Below are 24,526 nucleotides of genomic sequence, written 5' to 3' on the forward strand. Positions count from 1 at the left end.
AGACTTGAGACATCTCCAAAGGGACCACCAAGAGAGTGTTCAGCTGGTTTCACCTCACACAGCAGCACTTCCCAGGAATTGGGCACACTGGGCTTTTACCAGAGAGCCAACCAGACCCACTGGTGCTTCTGTATCCTCACCTCAGTGTTCAACAGAGTGGATCTTTCTTGGAACTCCCTGTCTGAACTCCAGTTGCTGAAGTGAATTTTCATGACCTTTCTGAGGTAAATGACATGGAAGTGATCTCTAAAGAAAAGCTAAAATGATCCCTTCCTTTACAGATGTTCTCTCATTTCAAACTCAGAAACTCAAAAAATGGGTAAGAAATTTAGCAGCACTCAGCCTTATAACTACAAAGTCCATAACATGAAGACAGATCAAGCTATGTAAAAAATATTTTACATTTTCACTTTTGATTCCCCAGAGCACTTAAATATTTCTGCTTTTGCTTTGAACACAGTGATAACCTAATTAGTATGACTGGATACCAACATAATATTCCTCAGTACATATTTGAGCCAGGATTTAAACTTTAGCATTTTTCCCCATGACTGCACTTATTCTTTCCAGCACAGCTCATGGATGAGCTCATTACACTGGCAGCCATTAGTTTATCATAGCATAAAAATGCAAACCCACTGATTAATGTGTCTTGAAAGAAGTAATAAAAGATGTCAACAGTAAAGAAACATGCTCAAAATTTGACCTATTTTTTCCATTCACAGTTGCATATCCATATGTTCCTTACACTGCCCACAGCTTGCCATTCCAAGATAATCCACCCCAGTAAATCTAAAATTTTGAAATGGTTCAAAGAAGCACAGAACCTACATAATAAACTGCTGGGTGGTTAAAAAGGGAAAGTTGGCTCTTCTTTGGTTTAGTGTGCAAGCAGCCAAAGCATCCCCACCTGAATGAGGGGTCTGTCCCACAGCCCAGGCAGCTCCTCTAGGAGACCAAATTACCACAGAGAATTACTAATTAACTTTGAAATAAGTAAGATTTCACGCCAGAAACACTTCAGCTGAGCTTGGCTCTTTTGTTCGCTGGCAGCAGTCAGAAGAAGCACATGATAGAGTGAAAAAGTTCACACCTACTTGATGATTGCTTCATGGGAGCGATAGTTCTCACAGAGCAGGATCCTGCACGGGAACTCGGCAGGGTAGTGCTCGTAGAGCCGGTCGAGCAGGGAAACATGAAGGTTTCTCTCCCTGGCAAATTCACTGTAGACAAAAGGACTGAGCTGTAATAGACACACACACACAAAGAAAATGTAACTAAATGGGTGGACTCGGAATTTCACGCTCCCAACACATGTATTTGCATCAACCCAAAAATGAAACCTCCCTTTCACTGGACATTCATCGTTGGAAGACACAGACCATGGTTATTCCAAAGAAATGCTCCTGTCTGCCAGAAAAGTAACAAAAGACCATCATGGTCTTAAAGGAACAATAAAATACTCCATAACTATGCAAAGTTATTCTTTTTATTCTTCTATTTAAGTTTAACACTCCCAACTGTGTTTAGAATGACTTTACACCATTATTCTGACAACCACTTCTACAATTAAGTTATTACCACAAATAGTACAAATCAGAAAACAAAAGAAATTTTAGTACCATTTAAAAAGCTAAATAGAAATGTTGTTGAAAAAACAAAAACCCAGTGACCTATTTACTGTTACACTAAACTCCTACTGGGCTTGTTTAACAATAAAACCAACAGCTACTACAGCAGGAAAAATAGAACCAAAGAAGATAAAAATGAGATTCTTAAAACATAATTTCCAAGCATAGAAATTAAGCCAATATTTTGTCATTCTGAATTCATATGATTCAGCTACATATTAGTTTTTCAAATTTAAATACTGGACACCTGATAGAGGATCTTCTGTAAGACCCTGAGCTACAGAGCAGCCTGAGACACACAGGCCCTGGGAAGAATTCATCCACACAGCTGGGCTGGTGAGATCAAGCCTGAAGTAAGAATTCCAAAAGCATTTTGAGAGTAGTATTTAAAAAGCACTACCCCAGTCCTTGGCATTACTAATATCATTGAAATTATCCAGTAATATTAAATTATTGGTGGCAACACCACTCTGAGTTTGTTACTGTACCAAAGCACACATCCACCCTACTGCTACTGTGAGATGCAAAGAGAATTAAAGGCAAATCTATAAAAGAAAATAAATCTGGCCTAAATCAATAAAGCAAGTAAAGCTGACTTTTCCAAGCATGCTTTCTCATGCCTACAGACTGAAAAATGACACGCATAATCAGTGTTTTAAACTCTCCAAACCAAGCAGCTCCCAGGCACTTTGCAGCAACATAAAAGCACTGGCTAGTTTCAGCTTCCCATTTCTCACTTGTTCAAATCTTCACCAGACTAGATGCTTCTAATAAAAATGTGAAGTTCTCTCAATCCTAGTTTTCCATATTCTTGAATTATTTTAAAAACCAACAGGGAATACCAGTCATAAACTCCTAACTGTAATAAATATCAAATCTTAAATAACGTCCCTGGAATTCTCCTTGGCCTCCCCATCTATTACATGATTTGGTGCAATTAAATAACTTGAATAGATAAATGCAAATATTATACATATGCACTTCATACTCCAAAATTGCTCTTACCTGCATATGGTCTCCAGCCAAGACAATTCTTGTGTTTTTATTAGCTAATGCTAGAGGCATAATCGTTTCACACTCCATAGCTTGAGCAGCTTCATCTAACAGAATGTGTGTAAAAAACCCTGTAAAACAGAGATATCAGCAAATAAATGAAACTTGAAATTTGATAGAATGAATATTGAAAACAAGAACTTGAACTTAACATTCTGTATTCTGATAGTGACCAAAACTAGGATTTTTAAAAGTATGGCTTACACAAATTAATTTCTAGCAGCTACTGAAAACCACACATTTTTCACACCCATCAAATGACCAGCAGTGGTCACCTGGTTGCCAGTGACATTAGCAGGAGCCCCCAGGTCTGCCTCTTTCTTGTGATACACATGAAATCAAACCTATGTTTTATCTGAGCCCTCCTTACCCCAAGATCTCTTGGCAGACCATCCCTTAAGAGGTTTCTCAAATCTGAAAGTTATTTTGCCACCATGAGACTTGAAGAGCTTTGGACAGTGACAATGACAAGGAATTCCTCATGTACTTGAGTCCAAGTAACGATTTTATATACTAAAGTTCCCATTAAAATTGCACACATACCTGAGCACTTTGCTGGTTATGGGCTTAAAGGAATGTTGGGGGGGAAAAAAGGAACAGAAGTTGAAGGAAAATTTACATTCAATCTTATGATAATATTGGACCAAAGGTTTGGTGGGAATCTATGCACTGGAGAACATGCACTTGAAAAGAAACTTGGCCACTTTAGACTTATATTTCATTAAATCTAAATTCAGGATAGGTATAGAAGTGGTTTCATACATTGATGCCTGTGTTATATTAAGGTTTAAAACAAAGTATTAGAGGACTTAGTGCACCATCCAATTCAGATTACATACATAAAAATGCAGCAATTTTCTTTGGAAAATATGAATTTCTTACAGCTGCACAGACATTGCTATGCCATGACTGTACACAGCCTGCTGCCAAACAAAGCAGCTATTTCTATCTGAAGACCCAAAAATATTTACCATAAATTCCATATTAGTTTTCGCTGTTGCAACAAATGCTTAAATGTAGCCATAAAAAACTAATCCTAACAACTTATGTAGAGAAATTCCATGTTCTGCAAAAAGCAGATGGATGTAATTTGGAGATCAGGAAAATAATAAACCCTATGCAGCTTCTGCCCCAAAAAATCAGTCTAATATCTTTCAGTTTAGAAAACAACCCTAAATGTATCATGTTAACAAAGACAGGGCTTGTATGTGTGGGAGTTGCTTGCAAAGCTAAACAATTCACAAAACAAGGGAAAAAAGCTCTCTGTTATTTATGCTTACATGCTCCACTGAGTAATGACCTTAATGAGCATAATATTCAAAGTCAGAATCTCAAACAGAATTTTCCCTCTTGGATCTCAGAAACACCAGATCATAGATAGTATTGCTTCTTTATTTAATTTTTTTAAAGGAAAAAAAAGAACAAGCAAAAGGTTAATTAGAATGCCAGAAGTTTACAGCTTCGTAATAAACATTTATTCATAAAAAAACAAACAAGCATGTTAAGATTATCATTGTTTACTTTATTTTTTAACAGTTCCAAGAATTGGGTAAGGTACCAGCAGTGGCAAGAGGAAGATATTTCTTAAGCATGGACACTTCTTGTCTAGAAATTATCTTACCTGGCTCAAGATCCAGCTGACATAGGTATTGTGATGTATTTAAAGTAACAACTACTACTCGTTGCTTAAGAATGTCTTCTTTCTGTGGCATCTGAAAGGTGGAATGTGTGCTTGAAATCAAACAGTACTGATGCACAACTGGGTGAACAGTCTTTACCCAGCGATTTCGGAAATATACCCTAGGAAAGAAAAAGGGGTTTATTTTCCATCAGCTTTGAACACTGCCTAGTATTTCAAATATTTCAAACACTAATATTCTGTTTTCTGAAAAGTAAGTATCATCTTCAAGGAGCAAAATGGCACAACTGTGCAGAATTACATGCTAAAATGTCTTGGATTCACCTTCTATAATTGCACTGCAGTTTTACATACATGAACAGTTAGCAGGTTTTATTTCACATATAGAAATCTTTAAATTCTTCAAGTATTTGTGTCCTGTGATCCTCACATCAATGCCTATTTAATTTTAAACTTACAGTAAGCATATTTTAAATAAATATTGGCTGACCTGGAATGTAACTACAGCCCAGAGTATGGAACTGACAGTGGTCTGCACATCTCAGCCACTGCAGCTGATACATGAAAAATACTCAAACCCTGCTGATCCTCCCACCCATCCCGTGTGCTGTCTGCATTCTACAAACCAAACATGAGGTGGATTCATCTTTTTATCATACAGGGCCATAACTGTGATTCTCTGGATAAAAGAATGGGAAAATAGTGCCAGAAGTTGGGCTGGAGTCTAAAATATAAGGACATTGGCTGGATTTCAGACACCCTTCCATGACACATCAGGTCATTTTAAGCACCATCCCATGGGATCAGTGATGAATTTTTCTCAGGAAGAGATGACCTGTTACAGCCTGTTTGGCTACACGGAACAGAAACACAGAGGACACAAAGGCTGTGCCCCAGAGCACAGGGTACAAGTAACTCCACAGGGTGAACACATCCAGCAAGGAGCTGGATAAAGGTGCCTTGTGACACCTCCATCAGGTGCTCCTCACCACCACCATCTCTACCAAGAACTATGAATCTGAAGTAGAACCTTTAAACTACAAGAAACTATTGTACAGAAATTAAAGTTTAAATTTAGTTCTAAAGAATGAAATTAATTAAATTAATTTCAGTTCTAAATATGGGATTTAATGCTGTTCCGTTTATGTACTCATTATTTTATTTCTCCTGCACCCATAGTTCAAATCCCAAATCATTAATAAAGTGTTTGAAAATGTGCAATTATGCACCTAATTGCAGAGCATGATTGCACTGGCTGGACTCTGGATATCACATGTCCACCCACGACTGAAAATTACAGCTGAGCTCCATGTGATGCGAGAGAAACGAGTACCAGCATTAGAATAAATCTGGTTTGTGAAGATACATTGCCCATTTTGGACAAAATGAAATTCAAAGGCACCTCAGTACCCTGAATGACTTCTGATTTGACAACACAACCAAGGCAAATCCACAGCTGGAGAGCAAAGGTAACTCCAGGTAAAACTGGGTTCAGGGCAGGAACAATCCCCACACTCCTGAGTCATTCTCAGAACAAGAGGTTTCTAATGTCACCCCCAGATATTTATTTCCTCTCAGCTATCAAAGGGATGAGCTTTATTTGATGAACTGTTGTTACACCAAGTCATGGCCTAACAGCTACAACAAGGGAGCAAGATGACCCCTGCTCCACTTATCCCAGTTTTTTATCCTCAGCTTTTGTGTGCTTCACTTTCCCAACCTGAGCTGAGGTTATACTTACCCACCACCCCACAGGAGTACTGTGAGCATTACTGAGTTTATTGGGAGTTTATGTTTGTAAAGCACTTTGAGATTTTTGGATGAAAGGTGCTATTGAAATGCAAAATATTATGGTTATTAGACATTATTATACCATGCACTGTCTTTTATTACAAAAATTCAACTGTGGGTGACTCACAGATTGGCTGACAGCATTTCAAACTGCATTGCTGCTTACCCATTAATTTCTTTTATTTTGATGTGAGATCAAATAGGTATCCCAGAGCTATTATTCACCACTGGCATAAAAACACCTGACAGATGTGACTACTTCGAAAATGTCAGGAGAGAAGTTAAGCCTCACTGAACAAGGACTTTTTTTCTCAGGTGCAACTTGGGCTAATAAAATCACCCATAATTTCATTATTAGGTGTTTTTTTATCAAAGTTGGAAGAACCAATTACAAAAATGGGGTTTAACAGCTTAACACAAATCACAACATTTCACCCTGCAACATGTCCTTAACTTCTGATTAAACAAAAGACTAAACTTCTAAAATGTTTAGTCTTAACCCTGCATGAGCAAAGTCCCTGAACTCCAGCAGAGCCAGGTAGTTACAATCAAAACTTCAGTTCTTCAAAACTTCACTTCTCCCTATTCTGAGCTTGACTCCTCAGTTCAGAACAGAAAGGCCAGGAGTCTGCCCTCCAATAAACCTTTCTGGGACACATCCCACCTCCTCAGCTTTGGGGCTGGTACTTAACACTGAAATCCCTCAAGAGAAAAAGAGCACAAAACTCAGAGGGAAAGGAAGCTAGGAGGGTAATTTCATGTCTCTGTTAAGAGACCACTAAAAAAAAATCTAAATAGTCCCAAGAAGCCTAAAGGAAACTTTAAAAGCACCCGATTTCCCTCTTCTATTGCTCTAGATCCATCTCCAAAGAGAGGCTCATTCTCACAAACAAAATTGTTCCCTGAGATGCAGAAAACATGTGAAAAACCTGTCCTACAACTTGAAAGTCCTCTTTTTTACATCCCTTTTTCCTTTAAGGATGGATAAGATGGAAGCTAGAGTTTCAAGAAAAAAGTCATTGGCAGAACAGTCATTTATTTTCCAAACTAATGTTTGATAAGATGAATTAATTCCATTTTCAGTACAAGAACTTGGTTGGAAAAAGGGGCAATGGTCTTTCAAAACCTGCTGGGGGTTTTTGGTCTGGGTTGTTGTTTGCTTTCTTTTTTAATTCAACTTTGGCTCCTATGGATTATTTTTTATAAGCTGGGTAATTCTCAGCTAGCAGCCACATACTAAAGCCACCTGGTTCCAGGATAGATGCAGAATTTACACATGAATGTTATGATCAAAGTAGTACAAAAATGAACTGAAGGGGTTTCAGTGAGATATTTTTAACAGGACCAACTTATTTTTTGACACTGCTGAACCAAAGACATTAGTTTTATTTATTCCCAAGCAAGACCATGCTTAGGAATAAATAAAAATACTCAATATACAGATAAAGGCTGTATCAACCTCTGTCCTTTTCCCTTAGTATTCCAAATAAAACCAGTGTATGGAAACAACAAAATCTGAAATATGCAAGCAAAATATTACTAAATTAATATTATAATAACACCTCAACCACTGCTCAGCAACATACAGAGGAATTGCTGCTATCTGCTTGCTGGAGTTTTTAGGAGAGGGTGATAATCTGAATTCTCCTGCTCCAGTGCTCTCCTACCTCAGCAACCACCTCCAGAAGGTTCCAGCAGCTGATGGAGACAGGCACATCCAGGGAGCAAAAGAAAATACAAATCAGGAGCCAATTACTCCCTCTTACAGCTCTGACTCACCATCTGAAGGTGCCTGGCTGCTCCTGCACACTAAAAATCAGGTGGCTCACCATCAAACAGCAGCACTTAATCCAGGCTCTCTCCTCCCAGCTGTAGCCTGGGTTTAGGTTTCAATCCTTCAGAAACATTTCTGCATTCATTTACATAAGCATTTGAAATTGTTTCAGTGTCAAGTTTCTCCAGTAAAAGGCAGATTTTGGAGTGTGCCCCTAATACAGTTGACTCATCTAATCAAAGCCAGAGGCACAGGTTTTTTTCTGGGTAATAATTTGTTTATGGGCATCAGGACTATGGGAATTTGGCCTTCAGGCTTCGCTGGTATTTCATTAGGTGCAGAAGTTAGATTTAACATAAATTCTCACTGTTCACTCTGACTCTGTATTTTCCAAAGGGCATAAGAAGTTATTTTATTAAGAGATAATACAAATTTATAACTTGATATTTAAACAAAAAGCTCCACAAACTCTGCTTTTCAAACTTTTATGTCACATCGTTGACAGGATAATTTATTTACTGTACATCTTACCCACGGAAATATCTACATGGTTTTCAGTACAAAACGTTAAATAATTTAGCCTTCCTTCTTTAAAAGCAACATAAATATTATAAAATATTGTGTTGCTCCCCACTAAGCCAACTCATCACTTGTAGAGCAAATAAGGGATAAAGTCTACAGCAGAGTTCAGTTATTTAGAAACACAACAAACTCTGCAAGCAGCACATCTACCTTGAATAATTAACTGCTTCCACTCCACTTGATGTTTCCTTTTAAATACTGCAAGAGGCTCAGATCCCCCTGTTTAATCTAACAGTAATGATTTTAATTTGAAAATACACCTTTACAACATCAATAAGGGAGGTACATCCATAAATAATTTTGGACTGGGAGTCTCACAAACTCCAGTTTGTATTCAGAAAAACTGACCTTTAACTCCTGCCAGAGCAGGTTAATGCACTTTTGTGCTCAAACAACATTATCTGTCAGATTTTTCATTTGAACCATACATACTTGTGGATTCATTAACATATATACACAACTCCAGAGGTGCCTCCATTTTCTTAAACTTCAATTTTTTATAGAGGTGTCCTGTTTGAACAGCATCACACAATCTACAGCAGCACTTTCTGAAGGCTTTACAACAAATACTACAATAATTAAATTTAAATTCAAACATTCAGTGATTTTAAGTTACGTGCTGTGATTCTCTTAGCAAATATGCTAATAAATTTTAACCATAAGAAATATATATGGACTGGACTACACAGTTGAAAACAAGGCAGCAACAACCTGGCAACAATAAAACTGTATTTAACTCCTTGCACTGTTACATCACACTTCAATATTCCCCAAAAAGGTCAATTACACACATTTTTTCCCTTCAGAAAATTAAGACTCCATGAAGTTTTTCATCCCAAAGTGCTTTACAAATCATCTTAAGACAATCTGTGTTAAAATACAACCAGATCAAAGACATCTTTTAAAAAATAACACTGCCTCCTTTCCCCTGGCCAGCCCCTCAGTGTCTGTAAAATGTCACATGGCAACCAAAGCCAACAGACCTAAGAGAATTTACACCTGTTGCAAATGTAGCCTTTTCACATAACTTCATTGCCTTTACTGACATTGCATAAAATATAAGTCCAGGATGGCTTTTAATAGCTAGCAAGTAAACACAGAGTCATTTTCTTAGTAATATTATAAATTCACCCACTGGCATTCAGAAAATGATGCCCATAATTTAAAATATATATATATACACCAAGCTAGCAGCATAAAGTAGACGTTGTGATTACTGAGCAAAACGCTCCCAGGAGCAGATTTATGGCCATAAATAAATCCTCCTTAACTATTTCCATGCAAGTTTACCCTCCTTGCTCTTAAGATTCCTCTTCTTTTTTTTTCCCTAACCCAATTTCCCTAATACACATTAAGTAAGTACATTTCAACACATCAATAATCACTTCACACAGAGTTATCAGAAGAGGCCAAACTACTTTCATATGATTCTCTAAGTAGCTCCTATGTTTCCAAAACCCAAAATGTTTCTTCAAGAAGCCAGGTGGGGAGCCCCAGTTTCCAAATTAGCCTTGTAATTGTGAGTCAAACTTTTCAGAAATTAAAATACAACTAAAGTCCATCTTCTTTTATCATAGTAGCTTTTAGAGGAGTGTATCAAAAGCTTGCTCATTAGGAAAGACACATTTATCAACAGAATAATAAAAGCTTAAAAAAGGATGTCTTTATTTTTATTTAAAAATTACTGAAAACTATGTTACAATATTTCACATTCCTTTTAGGCTGTTTTTAAAAGCACTGCTGATAATGCCAATAAGCTTTTATACTTTAAAAATTCTTTAACCTTTTTTTATAGACACCTTTTCTTAAGAACAGTATTTTATAGATACATAATAAGCCTTAAAAAAATACCTGAGAGGTCTTGCCTGGGGATTGCCTGCTTCTACATATGGATGTAAATAATCCTTTATGTAGAGGTCAGCAGCACTATTAGAATGGGTGCAAATGAGAATCCTGCTGGAATAAATGGATGCAAATAAAAAAGCAATGAAGAAACAGAAAACAATTCAAAGCAGTAAATACAAAAGAAAGGAAACAGTGGCCATCCTCCTGCACATTGCTCTTCATGGAACTACTCACTGGCCTACTGCACTTCCCATGATTCAGCCCTCAGCTCAAACCCATCAGTTATCAAACAGGTTTTCAACAATCATTTCGTATTTATTAATCTGGATTTGATTTTAAAGCCCAGCTTTTGTTATCTACCATGCTGCAAGACTTCCCACAGCCATTCTACAAAACTTCCACATTAATTAGTTTTGTTCTAAATGGCAAATACAGGCTAAGATTGTAAAATTACTTTCTCAACCCAAATGATGAAGGATGGCTTGGGTTTGTTGGTTTCTGAGCTGGGTGGAAATTCTGTATTTCTACCTCTGACTTGAATTCTAGCCAGAAAATCCCATCCTCTGTGCTGGTGGGGCCCTGCTCTGTGCTCAGTGCCCCCCTCACCTGGTGTCCTGCTGCTGGAGGATGTGCTTGACTGCCTGAGCCAGAGTGAAGGTTTTTCCTGTCCCATAGGGACCGATGATAAGAACAGGGGGCAGCTGGATGGAGAGCGGGGTGGTGATGGCCAGAACAGCCTCCTTCTGCTTCGCGTTCAGCCGCGGGTCCAGCTGCTCGTCCCACTGCCTGTGCAAAGGTTACAAACAGCTCTCACCATCACTGCCAGGCAGAAATTCAATCAGGGATGATTTCAAAAGAGTTCAAGAAACTGAAGAGCCTCTACAGAGCTGCTGTGTGGATTGTGTCGCTGAGGCACGTGAAACAAATCAACAAATCTAGCAAAACAATCACACACTTTAATCATAAAAATTTGCTATTTGCAATAATCCAGTTGTGGGGGGGAGGTTTCAACCTATTCTCAATTTACATCATCCCAACTAACAACAGTCAACCTGCACAGCACACATTCTAGAAGGACATACTGCACCTTTCCCTGATAACAAAAGCAGGTAAACATACAAAGATTTTTCTATTATGCAAATAATAGTTCCATTAGTTATGTTTTTTCCCTGTAGCATTTACGCTGTTAACTTTAAAAGTAACCAGTTACACAACCTCAAGACTTGGTAAAAGCTTTCTAAAATCAAATTTAAAAACTATTGACTACCAGTTAACTACAAACTTCTCTTGACTTTTTTTTTTTTTTTAAGATCATCAGGGCACATACCTCTAATGGGAATGAACTCTATAAAAAGGATTTTTGTTGTAAGCAGCCAGTGATGCCAGCATTGGGAGGAAGATGCTTTCAGAAAATTCCAATGAGCATAAGAAGTTAAAGATTTCTAGACAGAGTTTTTAATATTCCCACTGACAGATTTAAAAGTAGGCATGCATAGTAAAAAACACCTGTCACTGCTGCACATATGGCCATACTTTAGTAATGTGATCTGCTTTGGTACAAGCACCACACTTCTTACAGACTGGGAAAGTTTCTGTTCAGAAGTAGTTAGCAACAGGGAGCAAGATCAAGAGGGAATTGACTGAATTTTGACTTTTGAGATGCCTATGAACAGCAGGCTGGCAAAAGACTAAGAAATACAGGAAAGGAACAGGGACATAAAACAGACATAGAAGAAAAACAGGAAAGACAGTTTGGAGTTAGCTTGATTCCTAAGGAAGGACAAATCAAGCCATCAGATGGAACTGATTTAAACTGAACTATAATCATTACATATTTGTTTTATGTATACAAAAAATACAAAACATTACACCAACGTGCAACTGGTATGTAAATAGCATATAAAACTTCTATCCTACTTGACTTGCCTCCTTTTTACTGAAAACACTGCTTACTTCCAAGTAAGTATTTATTCTTAAACACTATTTTTAAACACTATTTCATTGTCCTTGTAAGATTCACTCAGAACCTAATTAAGTCAGTGAACAGATTGGCAGTGACCTCCAGTAGCTTTGTAGTCTAACTCCAAACAGAACCTATTCCCTACTTCCTCTCAGTGCTGTCAAATCTCTGATGCACACAGTGATCATCCCACCCAGAACACCGATCCCACCCTTGTGCTCTTACAGTTCCAGACATAAACAACTATTTTCCCATTGTTTTTTGTCATACAATACTCACTGTCTCAGCCTTCTGACAGACTGCTTTCCTTTCAATCTGGGCTATCTCCTGATTTCTCCTGCATCAAAATCACACTCCTAATTCTCACCTTCAAGACCTCACACAATTCCTCCCAGGCTGTGCAGACTATCAGCTCCACATTCCTCTCCAAGCACAGAAAGCTCATGCCTCTTTTACCAAGAGCAAGAATACTGACCATATCTATCCCCTGAGCCACACAGCCTCACATTTCTCCTCCCTAAGCTTCCTCTTCCAAACCATTTTCACTGTATCAGCCCTACATTTCTTTAGAATATGTATATAACACAGAGGTTTATAATTTCATAAAGGAACTGTGAGATGTGTATAGAAAGAATCTCTGGGCTGCTTCTTTAGGAGTCACTGCCACACCTTCCACAACCACACATTCTAGGATATGTCCAGATCTCACTGCAGCTCAACAAGAACTAATGGACCAGTCCTTGGAACCAGAACTCTGCATCTTGGGACCCTGCAGAGCACTGCTGGAAGTGGCACTGCCACTCCTATGAAGTCTAATGTTTCCAGAGGAGGATGGCAGCACAGAAATTAACAGCAGCAGGTTTGCTCTCTGCAGCCACAGTAAACTGTGATGCCTCCAAACCCTCAGCTCAGCCCCAGGGAAAACCACTCAGTGGGTTCTGGCCCTGGGAGGATCATTCCTCTTGTTTTATTCAGCAGTTTCCCCCCCTCCTCAGAAGCCCTCACCACTAATCAGGCTTGTTTCCTGTTTGAGGACAGATTTCAGCCATCTGCTCTGAGAAATTCAGAGCTGCATTCCCACCCAAGCTTTGATTTTAAAGTGTTTGTGTACCTGTTGGGACTCCAGGGTATGGTGGGAGTCATGCTGACATCTGGAAACAAAATGCTGTTGTCCTTAATCCTGTCCAAGGCATAATGCATTTCACAGAGGGGTAACCGGTTCAACTGGAACTGAAGCTCAACCTGCACAACAAACCAATGAATAAACAGAGGGGTGAACAAAAAGGATTCATTTAGAAAATGCTCATTAGACTTTGCTGTACATGATACATTTTTATCTTTCTGCACACCACTGGCTCTCAGAAGAAAATAGCAAACAGCATTCAATCCAAAGATCTGTGATAAAATTAACTTGCTTTTTGTTGTTGTTGTTTAGAATCAAAGATAAATACAGCTTTTTCTTTAATTTAATTTTGTTGTTTGACTTTTAAGATTAGATTCCACTGTACTTTCAGAAAAAAAAATTAAAGGGAAAGCATTCTTGGAATTTTTTTAAAATACAAAAAATAGTCCTGGAAAATATTATTGTCCTAAAACATTGTTTTTACAAATGTAAGCTTTCATCTCTTATTGTAAGAACAACCTCAAGAAAATGCCAGGCTAGAAGTTTTACCATATCAACAAATTACATAAATCAGCAAAGATAAACTCCAAACATTATTTCTAGTCAAACACTCTGGAACAGCATAACTTGTCATTTTTGTTCCATTACAAGGACTCCCCAAAAGTTAATTTCTAACAATTAGCTGCTTACCAATACATTCATGGTTTTGTTCTCTCAATTACAGGTGTTTCAATGCTAGTAAATAAAAGATATTGCCAACATAAATTCTGGTACAAAGCCAGAAACATCACGCAGAGCACTTAACATTCCTGATTCAATTCAGAACGGAACAATGGAGAGTGAAAGTAGTTGACACATACACACACACTGAAAGGGTAAAGAGAAAAGTACATTCTAAATTTGAACAAGGGATAAAAGAGCTCCCCGGGAAATTATTCATAAAAACAGTTCACTCAGATTATCACTTACACAGATTTAAATTTGTAATAATTAATCTCCCCAGAAACAAATTAATCTGATCAGAGTATTATGCCAAAGAACTCCACATTCACAACAGACCAGAAGCCTTTAGACAAAATTTGACACAGCTCTGCACTAATAAAAACCAGCATAAAAACACCAAAAGCTGCTGAAGAACTTCAAGAGACTAATGCACATTTTTAGGTTTATTTCCAAAGCACTGCTGTCACTATGTATTTATGTAATTACTGTACTACAAAGCTATTTAGCATTTTTGATTAAACAGGAGTAAGGAAGTCTCTTTCTGAGATGTACAATGAGTGTGAACAGCAGCCACACCACTGCAACCTGTCTGGAAAAGCACCCCCCAATTACCTGGAAATATCAATTATTTAACAATTTCTAAGGCCATCTGCACCACGAGATTCCAGAACCACCTGCCAGAAGCTGGTTCTGTCCTAGCAAACAGGAGATGAGAAGAACAGACCCAGAGCAAAGATGAGCTGAACCTGCTCCATCAGCAGGTGCAGCCCCTGTGTCACCCAGGGAAAAGCCACGGAGGTGGCAGTCATTCCAAAGGCACCCCCATGCCCAAAGCAACAACCTGCCCTCACAGCTAATGATTTTCTCCTCTAGCACTCACTGATCTGATGTTAGCCCATTCTAACATCACACTTTAATCTCGTGGTAATTAGTGCTACCAACCGGAAAGTTCAACAAACACAAAGCAATACTAGAATATAGTTTTACAATTATCTTTTTTGACAACTTATATAAAACCTTAAGAAGTCCTTGACAAGTAAAAGGAAGGACAGAAGGAAGGAAAGGAAAAGTGATCACTTCTCTTTCAAAGCCATATAAAAGCCTCCTCTCAGGAACCTTCTCCTACGGAGGAGAATTCCCCATACAGAGGAATAATTTATCCTTCTACATTTAACTCCTTGTTGTACCTGACACTCCTGTATCTGCCCATGAAGCCCCTTTCCCACCACAGGATCACTCTGGTGTACAGTAATGTTTACTACTGGCAGATCATCTCCTTCAAAAGGCTTTGTAAATTAGCATTTTCTTTTTCCTACTCTTATTTCAGTATTACAATGTTCATATCATTATGCAGCATGTAAAATCAACACTAGCTTTGCTGTAAATAAACAATGTTTGCTTGTATCCCTGCAGAGTATAGCCATTAACTTTCCATCTCTGGCAGATATAGAGACATTAAATATTCATCTTGACTACCACATTTTACAGCAAGATGTACAACCATAAGTCTGAAGACAAGGGCAGCCACAAATCTGACAGCGTTAAGCACGGAGCTCACAGAGGTGTTTGGAACTGCTAAGAAAACTTTTTTTTTTTTTAAACAGGACACATGAAAATTCAAGAATTCTTTTTCCACCCGTGCAATTTGTGCCCCCCAGCCCCATTGTGCACAGCAGGGCTGGCACTTCTCAGCAGTGACAGCACAGCTCCTCCTGCCCCATGGGCACCTCTGTCCTACCCATCCCTCCCAGCACTGCTCTGTCCCCCAGGCACAGCCTGCACATGTTTGGCAAATGGCACTGGTCCCAAACTCCTGGTTTGATCTAGCCAAGGAAAGTATCTTTGCTCTGACAGACCCAAGGCTGACAAAAAAACACACAGCCTAACAGGGTGATTTAAATGCAGAAAAGCTGTGATGCTCATCTGGGTGACACTTTAACAGCCCCTTCTGGGAGTCCAAGCAAGGTGCCTGGCATTAAATACCTCCTATTATCTACCTGCATTCACCACTTTCTTAACAGCTTGTGATTTGTTTTGCTTTTAATGCTGCTTGGATGGAATCAAATAGTTCTATTTGCTGCTGCAGAGTAGTGAATGAGGCTGTCTGGGAAGGAGAGGCATATAACCTGCTTTAATATACAATCAGAAAACAGTGGGAAAGGAAGTTAATCCATTGCAGGTTCACAGAGCAGGACAGAGAACAGAGGAACCACTCCAAAAATAAAAGAGTGGCAGCAGCCACAGTGCTTTAAAGTGCACTCCACCCCACCTTTATGAATGGTTTACCTGATAAAAGCAGAATTGTGTATTTATTATAGCTAAGCCAGAACAGCAGGTAAACAAGGCACCACCAAGTTTCTGAGACTAATCATAAGGAAAAGAAAAAGGAAAGAAACTACCCAACTTATCCAAAATCCACAGAAATCAAAGCAGTTTTATCAGTGTTTAAGAATCACATAGGGAATATCAACTCTACTGAAGAAAGCAGCAAAAGGCCCAGCACCTTTAACAAAAACTCTGCACATCCAAATTACAACTTCTCAGCTCTAAACTGAGGATTGCTTTCCAAAATTTCAGCTAATAATAATCATTAAAAATTCCACATAATTAAAATTCATTCAAATATAGGCAATACTTGAAGAATCTGACCACCAGTTCAGTGATACTCATATAAAGTACAAAATTATTTTACAAACAACTTTAGGACTCAATTTCTAATGCAGAATAGATCTGCTGCCTCAGGCCAAGATTATTAAGACACTCAAGGAAAAATTAGCCAGTTCCTGAAGCCCCAGCTCATTTTGCATTCCAGTCAAGTTTCAAATACAATCAATTAGTAAGTTTAATTATTGTTTTAAGAAAACAAACACAAAACCAAGAGCTCAGAACGACATAAATCTTCCCAGACCAATTATCCATGTTAAATTAAGACATTAAGATTCTTGCATATGTTTCCCCAAAACAAAACAAATGGGATGAGATAAACCTTGGGTGAAAATGCATTCATTCCAGGCAATTCCAGTGACCTTAATTTGAGGTTATTTTGTTTGGAAAGCAGATCAGTCATGGAGGCAGAGCAAACAGAAGGCAAAGAGTTCTGACACCACGGCCACCTCCAGGCAGACCTACCTGCATTTCACAATCTGCACGAAGGTTCAGCTCCTCACAGCACTCCCTGGACACCCTCAAGAAGATATAATCCTTTGTCTTCTCCTCGATAGCTGCTTCATAAACCTTCTCTTTGGTTCCTTGGGTCTGTGCTGACTTTTCTTTAGTGACAGGCAATAAATAAACAGCATTGACTTTGGTCATCACCAGCCGTCCAGCCAAAGTGTCTTCAGAGAGGGTCTCAGTGAGCTTAAAGCGGCCAAAAAGTTGTCCATTTTGGGCATATTTTGCACCTCCAGAAACACCAGTGAGCATGAAGCTTGCTACAATCTGCAATTGCACTTTTATGTTGAACCTAAGTGAGAAAGCATCAAGTCAGTGCACAAAAATGCTCTCAGATTCTGAAATTTCAGGCGTTCAGGGTGAAGATTCATTTCATTAATTAATTTTTAAGCATGGACAAATACAGTCAAAGTGGCCCTTTGTAAGTATGCAGCTATCAAATATCCACACTTTTTCCTCTGACTGTAGCCTATAAAGTACATATTTAAAAGAATCAACATCTATGAAGTTTTAAAAAAGGACCCTCATAAAAGAGAAACAAATACTAGATACCAATAAAAGCTTAGAGTGAATTAATTACATGTCCCAAAGCAGTAAAATTTCTATTCAAACAGTCTTAATCTTATAGTAGGTAAGCAAGGGGAGACAAGCAGGCAAAGAACAGAGCAATATTCCTATTTATCCCATGAGCCTCTTCCAGGCTGCACACCAAAGAGAGCAATCTCCATCTTAAAAAGTAAATGGTATTATACCTATAATTCAGGGGGATTGATCAAAATGCATTCAAACAAATCAGATTGTAGGCATCAAAATGATATTTTATTTTATTTGAAATGAGGGAATGGCATCACAGGCTCAGCCCTATAAACCATCTATCCACAGAACTCCTATTAGCAGCAGCTTCCTCCTGTAATCAGAGATGTAACAAATTCATCCTTTGCAGTTATCATTTTCCAGAAGTCACATGCACAACACATTAAAGTGACTTATTAGCACACTTTATTGACCTCTCAGCAATAAAAAGTAATCTCTTCCTAGTGTGTTGGGGTTTTTAAAACAGATTGCTTCAACCTGGTTTTAAAAAGAACAAAGGGGAAAAAAAGTCTGACAGCAGAGTAATAATATTCAGGGTTTTTTTCTCATCAGCAACTTTTGCCTAAATTTGAAACAAATTACAGAAAAAAAAAGTAAAACCCAATCACAAATTAAATAAAACCTCTTAGAAAAATACATTATTTTCTTATAATACTTTTCATACTTATACTGGTTTTATTTGATCTATTCTTCTTATACTTTCTATTTTAACCTAATAAACTGGTAATTGCTCATTTAAGCCCTGCAGTATCAATAATCCTAAGCCTCTAACAATAAAATCCAACATTTTAGCTTGGTAATTAAACATCTACCAAACCAATCAGATGTATTTTTCCAGATCTGCCAATCCACGAATCTTGCACAAAAACTGCAAGTTTGCCCCCATGTGGTAACAGCTCCTTCTTTACAGAATATGGCATTGTCACATCTGAATTTCCCAGTCCTCCACTCTCCAAAAGCAAGAGAAATTTTCTTACCTAACAGGGATCTGTTTGGTTATTACTGACCACAAAGGTTACTGCACAAGCTACAGGGAAAGCTTCCACCCAATCCTTCCCATTTCCACACGTACCAATAAAAACCCCCTAACAAAAAGTTTTCTTCTATTGAAGTGCTGCACTATTCCAAAGGAGCTATCAGCAAGTCAGCAACATCTGAAACAGAGCTCACAGCTCCTTGTTAAAACACTATGTAAAACATTTAACTGAGTAACAAGGGCTGGGAATTCCTACTGAGATACAATCATTTGCTATTGTGAATTTATTTTGTTGAAACTTCCCTAAAGTTGATCCCTGTGCTGCTGAATATGTATCAGCTAAATTCAGATTCATAAAAACGTGCTACAAAACAGTTTTATTGCATTTCTGAGACAAGGCACAGGTTAGTGTTTTCATAAATGACTGAACTGCATCTGCTGTGCTAAAGGGAATCTGAAGTTTAGATTATCAAGCAATTTCCATTGAGCAAGCTGACACCTTCTGGCAAAGTACAAAACTACAAAATTCTCTCAGGATTTGATTTGTAAAAAGCAGAAGTTGCTTCTTTCATCCATTTCTCACCTTTTCTTTGCAGGGTTAGACAAAATAAGGTTTTCAGTCAGGTTTATTAAAAAAATCAGAAACTTTTACTTCCTCCTAAGCATTGCAAATGTCAGCCTACCTGCAGTGTTCATGAAGCAGCTACAAGAAAACCTGTTGTTTGTATTTAAAACCACAGAATAATTATGAAGAATGACTTCATAAATCATTAATCATCCAGTACCAATGCAAACAATAAATTCCCCAAAGGCAAACAAACCCATCCTGGCCAAAGCCCCAGGTGCCACTTTGCAAAAGCACATTCAGCACATTTGCTCTGACACTGACACCTGCAGGGTTCAGGGTGTGCAGGGGACACCTGCCTGGGGAGGGATCCATGCAACACACAGCAATGACAAAATAAATTTGTTTTCCATCAGAGCCAGTACTTGACGAGTTCACAGCCTTGAGGATAAATCTGCTCTGTAATTCTGGGAGCAAGGAAGGAGCTGTCTGTCACCTCACACCCTTTAATGTTCATAGAAGAAAATGTTCTAGTCACTCTAAGAAGTATATATTGCTTTTCTCTTCAATATGCAAGAGAGAAAGGAAGAGTTTTAAAACCATGAACAGATATTTAGACTCTCCAAAACCCAACTATTATCAAGATTGGAACATTGTTTTGGTTTTCCTCAAAAACAGTGTGCACTTGGAAATTCAACAGCAGTGACTCCCTTATTATTCTATTTTGCAATAGTTATGTGGAATAACTTGTATAAATGTCTCTTGAAATAAACACTATTTAAAAGTAAAGTTCTCTGAGATTGTCCAGAACTCCTTTATAACTGAATTCAAGATATGTTTGAGCCACTTTGAGCAACTTTCACCCAATACTTTCTGGTTCCACTCAGGTGATTCCACACAAAGTCTGAACCAGCACCTTCCTAGAAAGTGAGAAACCATCAACCTTCTTCAAACCCAAGGATCCACTTCACTCTGACACTGGTGTTACTGCAGTGCAGTCAGAGGAGCAGCTGCCAATCCTACTCCTTTTACAATGTACATTCACAAACCCTTGAAAAGGCAGCAGCTCATCAACGCTGCCACTGTGGCACCACTTCAGAGGTGCTACAACCCACTTGCATCTGGATTTCTCAGCCATTTCCAGGCTTGCAACCCTGACACTTCACTAGAGAATAGCAAGTGTGTGATCTTAGCCACAGAGGAGTGGAAATGTCTGCTGGTTTGAGCCTTCTTGCAATAAAGTGGGTCAGCTACAAGATCAAAAGAATGTTTGTCATCAACACTATCAAAACAGAAGATTTCAAGAACATTACTAACACTCACTTTTAACTTAATCAAGCAATAAATTACTGCTGCACCAAATAGTCCAAAGGAGAAGCATTACATACAGGATGCACTTATTTTTCTTTCATTTCTCCAGGTTTGCTGTTCTTTGGTTTCCTATGAGGCATGAGAATGTAACTCCCAAGGTGCAAATTCTATCAGTAAAAATACTGCTCATGTTTTAATGGTATTTCATAATATTTACTTTAAATCCACTTTTATTTCAAAAGGCCTTAGAAGAGCCAACCTGTTTTTAAATATGTATGATGGAGAATATTTCTGTAAGCTGGAAGCAGTGTTCAAGCATGATTCCTGCATGTGCTAGACTCCAGCTCAAGAGCAGAGTGCAGCAGTGATAAAAGATAAGAAACAGCTCAAATACTGCCCTTCAGCTGAGATTTTAAAAATAAATTGAACCATTTTTCCAACAGAAATATGACAGTTCACAGTATTTTCTTTCTAAGTTCTAGAGGGTTGGTTCAACTGAACCTCTGTAGCTCCAGGAATGGTTCTTCATCTTAAAAAGACTTTCTGATTTGGAACTTCAGGTAATTGATAAAACTAAATTTGCTAGCAAATTAGCTACAATGATGTTGTATCTTTGAGACTTTCCATTCTGAGTAGTAACAAAACTCTAAAGCTCATTAGAGAATGCAGCTCACATGAATGCAGGAAAGATTTTTGACCACAAATATTAAGCTACAGGAAAAAAATCCACATGAAGGTGTGTAAGTGTGAATTTCACATCTTTTACCTAAACCTATATTTCTCAAGCATCTACACGAGTTGGGTAATTTCTTCATAACACCTAAAGACACAACAAACCAAACAATGTATATTATATGCCTTTTATTAGGAAATTGGGTGTCAACCTATTTAAGAAATAAATGAAGTCAGCTGCCACTTTATCACAAGATCAGTCTGAGCCACCCACAGTTCAACCCTTTTTACAAAAACTTTATATATACCTTTGCTATAACCTACTTCCACACAGGAACATAAATATAACTATTATTAATATATTTTTGCATAGACAGACAATAAACTGGAAACAAAATTAACAAAACCCTTTCCAACAACTGCTTAGTGCCTGCAACTGTAAGCACAGACTGATACACACTGTTTGTTTTCAGTGAATTAGCAGGAATTTACATTTAAGTGCTAGTGACCTTTACCAAATATTACTATTCCCAGACTCATTCAGGTTCAGTTCAAAGAAACAGGAAGCCTCAGTATCTTAAAGAAGCAGGCAGCTTTAATGAAAAAAGCTGCCTCCCTCATTTTAATAGGAATATTTTTATAAAGGAATCACTTACTTGCTAACTTCCTTATACTGTGCTATTTCCTCAATGTACAGGAGGTCATGGAGCCGTGACTGATAGTTGGTCTTGGTCAATGATTTGTCCAGGACAGATTGTGTGAACAGCTGGTCAGCAGACAGAGGGATTTGGTATCTGGTGAGAAGGCTCTTCTCCAGTTCAGTAGTTTCATTAGGCTCAAACTCCACAATAGTCTTGGACGTGGAATCCCAGCGCTTGGCTGTGGTCAGGAGCTGCTGCCGTGCATGCATCAGGTATTCAAGGTCTGCAGGGACACAGAGGGAAGGGGGGCTTTGTTGTTACAAACCCCACCTGGCTTGGTTGTATTTCCAAAAAAAAGCCAATCAAACCAAACCCACTAGTAAAACCAATCCCCCCAGAGATACCTAAACACAGGGAGAGTCTCCTCTGGCCACAACACCTTTAGGAAGTTCACTGCTGGTATTTACTATCTCTGCTTTTCAGGTGTGCACAGAGAACAAGCAGGCTCTCCAAGAGTATCAGAAAATAAAACATTCTACAGACAGCAATTAGAATTAATAAAGACAAAAAATCACTTTTACTGGAACAGCTTTGAAGGGCTTGGCACTGCAATACACTTTAAAACCCAATTGCAACATCCCCTCATTTCAAAATCATTAAATAGTGAGGAACCCTACAATGTATATTATAGAATGTCATAAAAACAAGTTGGTAAATCAGCTGGTAAGGAATCATTGCATTTGCAATGCTGAAAGCCTTTTAAAAAGTTCTAGAGCCCCCTAACCTGTGTGTGGTGCAGACAGTTACATAAAGTAGCTAAAGCTACTTCACCAAGCAAAACTTGGGAAATGTAACCTAACATGATACAAAATTAGAGAATTCAAAGGACATTAATTTTTTAACATACCCTGATTTAGGGCCCACATGGCTTAGACGTGGTGCCAGATAGGGACTACATAAGAAACAGAAGAGCAAGCACTTGTCTACAGCCCCCTAGAATGTATCCATTAAAACCACAAAACCACTATGACAACAGTGAATCAGTTAACAGAATTGCAGTTAAATTGCAGAGCTGAAAATATTTGGCATTTATAGTCAAGCTATGCTATCTTAATGTATAATCTCTGAGTAAGATTTAACATAGGTATCCAGGATATCACACCAACGCTGAAAATGTGCAAAAAAGACATTTTCAAATTCAAATTAAATGCTTAACATTATCTTGACTGTCTTTAGTCTAAATAAGAAAAAAACCCAGCATTTTAGCAAAAGAAATCTCTGTTCAGCTTGACTATGACTACAGGAACATGGCTTATCTTACCACTGATCTCATGTGCTCACTAAGAAGACACATTTAAATATATCCCTCAAGCCTGAACCATATCAGCAGCTACAGTTGTACAGCAAGAAAAAGTCCAAGTTTGTGTGGTTTGTGTGTCTGAAATAACGTCACCACAAATGAAGCTTTCCCTGCTACAAATCACACCTCAGATCCCAAAAGCTCAGTAATTATGCTGGGACTGACTCCTTGCTTGCTGGAACAACAGCCATTTAATTCCCAGCACTGGAGAGGCTTTCCCTGGAAGCCTGACATAAACAGTTCCTGGCACAGATTGCACACACAGTGACACTTTATCTTAAAGAGCAGTTAGTACATAATCAGTGCACAGAAAACTTCCTACAGCTCCCTTCTTCTGCTGTAAATAAAGATTTCACAATGCAGAATATAAGCTCCTCTATTAAAATATTTTAATGTTGACCTTTCATTCCTGCCTAAACATCTCAACAGGGCCTGAATTACATGCAAGCACAGAGACTTCAGGCATCTTTCTGAAATGGATGGAGGAGAAAAAGCATTTCCACAAGATCTCAATTCATATATACCAAAAAGTAAAAGAAATGATGGAATTTGGCACAGATCCAACATAGTTATCCCTTTCCCTTGCCTATTACACACACAGCAAAAAGCCCAGGATTCTGTAGTTAGAATTATCTGTAAAGCTCTTAACTCTTTCCATTTAAAATAAGTATTAGTATTAGAAGACTTCAGTGTCCCTGTGCACACTGTGAAGGAAACAGCAGCACCTGATGCTGGTTGCTGCTGCCTCCACCCCACCCATCATTCCTGTGAATCCAGCTGCCTGTTCCTGGGATCCCTGGGCTTAGCACTCAGTCTAAGGCCCCAGACCACAGACTGCTTTGACAGGAACTCTGACTCTGCAAGTAACTCATGGCTTGTTTCCCTTGATCTTGCCCAGGTTTACAAGGCAAGGACTGCTCTCCACAGTGGCTCAGGAGATCTGTGATCACCCACATGCTCCATGGAGATCATGGAATGGCTCCCACTCCCTGCAGAGCCATACCCTCTGCTCCCAGAGCATGAACAATGCCCCTGCTCCTGGCTACAGGCACTCCAGGCATCTCAAAAGATCATGATCTTTGGTATTTCTATTTACAGCTTTGTTCCCTGAGTGC

At 38.5% G+C, this 24,526-nt stretch overlaps 1 protein-coding gene across 7 annotated transcripts in view; it reads right to left on the reverse strand.

Moving 5' to 3' along the window:
- The window catches only part of HELZ (helicase with zinc finger), an 85,012-nt gene that overhangs the window by 28,283 nt on the left and 32,203 nt on the right, over positions 1-24,526 (reverse strand). For 6 of the 7 annotated variants that reach the window (XM_064395238.1, XM_064395244.1, XM_064395245.1 and 3 more), the window contains 8 exons: positions 22,067-22,334; positions 17,251-17,584; positions 13,387-13,517; positions 10,922-11,101; positions 10,322-10,426; positions 4,306-4,484; positions 2,637-2,755; positions 1,098-1,243 (listed from right to left, as the gene is read on the reverse strand). In XM_064395238.1, coding sequence (XP_064251308.1) covers positions 1,098-1,243; positions 2,637-2,755; positions 4,306-4,484; positions 10,322-10,426; positions 10,922-11,101; positions 13,387-13,517; positions 17,251-17,584; positions 22,067-22,334 — 1,462 coding nt within the window. The remainder of the gene's footprint in view (positions 1-1,097; positions 1,244-2,636; positions 2,756-4,305; positions 4,485-10,321; positions 10,427-10,921; positions 11,102-13,386; positions 13,518-17,250; positions 17,585-22,066; positions 22,335-24,526) is intronic. The other variant, XM_064395243.1, reaches the window with a different exon arrangement.

The sequence above is a fragment of the Passer domesticus genome, chromosome 20, assembly GCF_036417665.1.
Source record: "Passer domesticus isolate bPasDom1 chromosome 20, bPasDom1.hap1, whole genome shotgun sequence".
NCBI lineage: Eukaryota > Metazoa > Chordata > Aves > Passeriformes > Passeridae > Passer > Passer domesticus.